The sequence below is a fragment of the Conger conger genome, chromosome 7, assembly GCF_963514075.1.
Source record: "Conger conger chromosome 7, fConCon1.1, whole genome shotgun sequence".
Taxonomy (NCBI): domain Eukaryota; kingdom Metazoa; phylum Chordata; class Actinopteri; order Anguilliformes; family Congridae; genus Conger; species Conger conger.
In genome coordinates this window covers 50,991,271-50,995,173 of record NC_083766.1, presented here as the reverse complement: position 1 = coordinate 50,995,173, position 3,903 = coordinate 50,991,271, and the positions used below count along the sequence as shown (strand labels likewise).

The 3,903-nt window shown below is 47.1% G+C and overlaps 1 protein-coding gene across 1 annotated transcript in view; it reads left to right on the top strand.

Moving 5' to 3' along the window:
- The window catches only part of cux1a (cut-like homeobox 1a), a 176,941-nt gene extending 173,718 nt beyond the window's left edge, over nucleotides 1–3,223 (top strand). Inside the window, exons 24-25 of the mRNA XM_061247663.1 lie at nucleotides 2,065–2,335; nucleotides 2,758–3,223. Of these exons, the coding sequence (XP_061103647.1) occupies nucleotides 2,065–2,335; nucleotides 2,758–3,223 (737 nt within the window). The remainder of the gene's footprint in view (nucleotides 1–2,064; nucleotides 2,336–2,757) is intronic.
- The last annotated feature ends 680 nt before the right edge of the window (nucleotides 3,224–3,903 follow it).

Genomic DNA, 3,903 nt, shown 5'->3' with positions numbered 1-3,903 from the left:
TATGTAAAACCTACACGGATTTTATCAGAATAACTTACTATACTGTCACAATAAGAAGCGAAATTTTAAATCGCTTTTTCCCCCATTTGGTAAGTGCACAGGAATTTCCTCCTGGAATTTCCAAGCCCCTGAAATGTAATAAAAATGCAACAATTAGCTGGTGAGACACAGACGAGCTCCAAAAGAATATAATGCATACATTTCCAGACAGTGTTGTTCCCATGGAAAGACAGTCATTCCATGTGAAATTAAACCCATTGTAGCACACCCCTTTCATGTTACTACAAGGAAAAATGTCTCTTAAATATGAAACATAAACACCAAATGTTATCTTCTTGTGGTCGGCCACCCAGGTCTTTCATCTTCAAATAATGCAGATGCACCCTTTAGATTACTGCACGCCTCAACATGTGATCTTTGTTCTCTGTGCACTAAAATCCGCAAGTAATTTAATTCAACCTACTTAATCACTTTACTTACTTACTCATTACCTTTTCTGCATTAGCTTGTTTCTTTTTTGTTCCAAAATTCCTAACTTACAAAGAATCTCACAATTAAATTTGCATTGCTTTTCACCTTCTGTGAAAAACCTGAGTTATTAGTATGTTCCTGACTAAATATTAAAGTGAAAGGCATGAAGTCTAATTTACTCATATGTATGGGTATGTGCGTACACGCACACACACACACACACACACACACACACACACACCCCTTGCAGGACTCGAATATGCATCAAATTGAATGCCATGATGGGCTAAAATGGGCATATTTAGGTTCATGGGTTACATCACGTATTGAATGCTAATAATGAATGCCGAACTGGCACATGTGTAAGTTATGTGCGGGATGATGCTGCCCCCTGGTGTCCGTGCCTGGTCCTGCACGTTGGCCTGAACTGAGCAGCAGTGACTGTCACTTTCATTAGAATGCATTTAAAATGGAAAACCAAGTCCTCCTGCCTACGATCCATTTTCATTTGAGCTTGGAGCAAGCATGGCACTGTCTTGTGCTCTCTCCTTATAGTACTGGTTTACAGTTTCTGTGAGGATTTCTAAACGTCACTTTGAGCGTTTACAGGGGTTTTTCTTTCGTTAGAACAGCATTGGCTTCATTATTAGTCTTGTGCTTTACTCTTGGTTAGATAAAATGTTTGAATATTTGAATTGCCACATCCAGGTGGCATTGTCAGTAACGGTGTATTTTCAAGTGAGTTCTAATCGAGACCGATAGCTGGCTAATAAAAAGCTGTTATATAAATTTTCAGTCAGAAGTCATTTTACCTGATGTCATCTTTGGAGGTTCTGAGATGTTTTATGTCGCAGTAAAACAGTATTTTGTGGTTTTGTAATTGGAAATGCATTAAGAGGCTGTCTTCTATATTAATGGAGAGGTGTCTAGCTAGAAGGCAAAATCTGGTAAAATGGTGTACCAGAACATATGTTCAATATTTTTTGGGTAAAAAAATTTAGTTTTATGGTGCATCATTTATACATTTCACTCCCGTGTGTATGTATTTTGGGTATGTTTGTACGCGGCGGTCCCATGCGTTGTGTATGCCGTGTGTGCGTATGCATTTTGGGTAAGTTCATTCATGACCCACCCGTGTGTGAGTAAGTTCGTACGTGACCTGTGCGTGTATTTTGGCTAAGTTCGTACATGACCGTCCTGTGTGTGTGTCATTTTCGGTATGTTCATACGTGACCCTCCCGTGCGTGTGTATTTTGGGTATGTTCGTACGTGACCCTCCCGTGTGTGTGTGTAATTTTTGGTATGTTCGTACGTGTCCCTCCCGTGCGCGTGTATGCAGTGTGTATGCAGTGTGTGTATATGTGTGTGTGTGTGTGTGTGTGTGTGTGTGTGTGTGTGTGTGTGTGTGTGTGTGTGTGTATTTTGGGTATGTTCGTACGTGACCCTCCCGTGCGCGTGTATGCAGCGTGTGTGTCTATGTTTGTATTTTGGGTAAGTTTGTACGTGACCCTCCCGTGCGCGTGTATGCAGTGTGTGTACGCATGTATTTTGGGTATGCTTGTACGTGACCCTCCCGTGCGCGTATCTCCCCAGCCTACATGAAGCGGCGCCACAGCTCGGTGAGTGACAGCCAGCCGGTGGAGAGCGGTCTGACCGGGTCGGACTTCAGCCAGGGCAGCAGCCCCCAGCACCACCACCAGCACCACCTGAAGAAGCCCCGTGTGGTGCTGGCCCCGGAGGAGAAGGAGGCGCTCAAGCGCGCCTACCAGCAGAAGCCCTACCCCTCCCCCAAAACCATCGAGGAGCTGGCCAGCCAGCTCAACCTCAAGACCAGCACCGTCATCAACTGGTTCCACAATTACAGGTGATTGGGCTATTTTTATGTCTGTTTTTCTTTCTCTTTTTTCTTCTTTTCTTTCTTCCTCAACAGATTTTCTGTCCCCATTCTGTCTGTGAGCAGTTCTGTTGTGGTTTGCTAAATCAGTCCTTCTGCTTTGAGGTTTTTGTAGCCTAAATCTATGCTGATTTTCTGTAATCACATTAACCCTTTGAAGAGTAAGCTTTCTTAAATGTTTATTTCAGAATTAAGGCCGTGTTCTAGAAGACTGTTGCTATCAATTATCTGCATTGATTGTTACATCAGCTGAAGAACATTCTAATCGCATACTTGTGATTAGAATGTTCAGTTGAGAACATTCTATTCGCATGTTTGTGATCTTACACCTTAAAGGGGTTAACGCTAATGGCAGTGGATGTGACGTCTGTCTGTGTTTGTTTCCGCCGCAGGTCACGAATCCGCCGCGAGCTCTTCATAGAGGAGATCCAGGCGGCCGCGGGGGAAGGGGGCTCCCCCTCCGCTCGGCTGGCCAAAGCCGGCGAGGGCGACAGCTGCGACGGGACCGAGTCCGACGGCACGGTGGAGGGCCGGTCCGGCGGGGCCCCGGGGCCCGAGGAGTACGGGGGCGCCTCCGAGACCGAAGGGCCGGCCGACCCCAAGGAGGAGGGGGGGTCGGGGACGCCGGGGGCCCGCTCCCCGGCCCGGCCCGACTCAGGCTCCAGCGCGCCGGGCACTAGCGGCCACCAGGGCGGCGCCACGGGCGGCCTGTTCAGCTTCCCCGAGACGGCCCCCGCCGCCGCCAGGAACCCCAGGGACAGCAGCCTGCGCAAGAAGAAAGCCGCCAACCTCAACAACATCATCCACCGGCTGGAGAAGGCCGCCAGCCGCGAGGAGCCGTCCGAGTGGGAGTTCTGACGCGCCGGGGCGAAGAGCGCGGCCTCGCGGCCTCAGGGGCCCCGCACCGGGCCCCCGTCACGCCCACGTCTGAAGAGGAGGAGAAGGGAGGATGAAAAGCCGCTGTCTGCTTTTCTTATTAAATAAATAAAAAGAGCACTTAAAAGCCCTGCAGGCCACAGGGTTCAAACACCATCGGCCAACGGTGCGAAGAAAAAGGATACCAGAGTCTGAACTACGGTCAAGGAGCATTAATTCCCATATTTTTATTTTTATTTTGTTTTTTTTTGCAGTTTCAGAGATGAAAACTGTCAGAGAAAAAAAGCAATTTATTTGTTTGTTTTTGTTTTCCTCGGAGAGGGTTCATTCACCACCTCAAAGTGTTTGGGAAAGGCATCTTCTCAGCGATATTTTTTCGCACTGTCGAGCTCAATAACTGTTACAGCGCTTGCCTTTTTTCCCTTTGTCTGGCTGTTTCCTTAGAGGTTCTGTTCTTTTGTTTTGTTTAGGTTTTTTTCCTTTCTTTTCTCCAGTCGCGTTTGTTTGGCTACACATCAAGAAGAGTAAAACGAAGAAAAATCACGAACAAAAAGCCAAGCACTTACTGATACGGGAGAAGGACAAAGTCCATCCTTCACCCCGTCTCTACTTTCCACAAAGCTGCCATGTGATGGCCATGGACCTCCAATACACTAGGGACT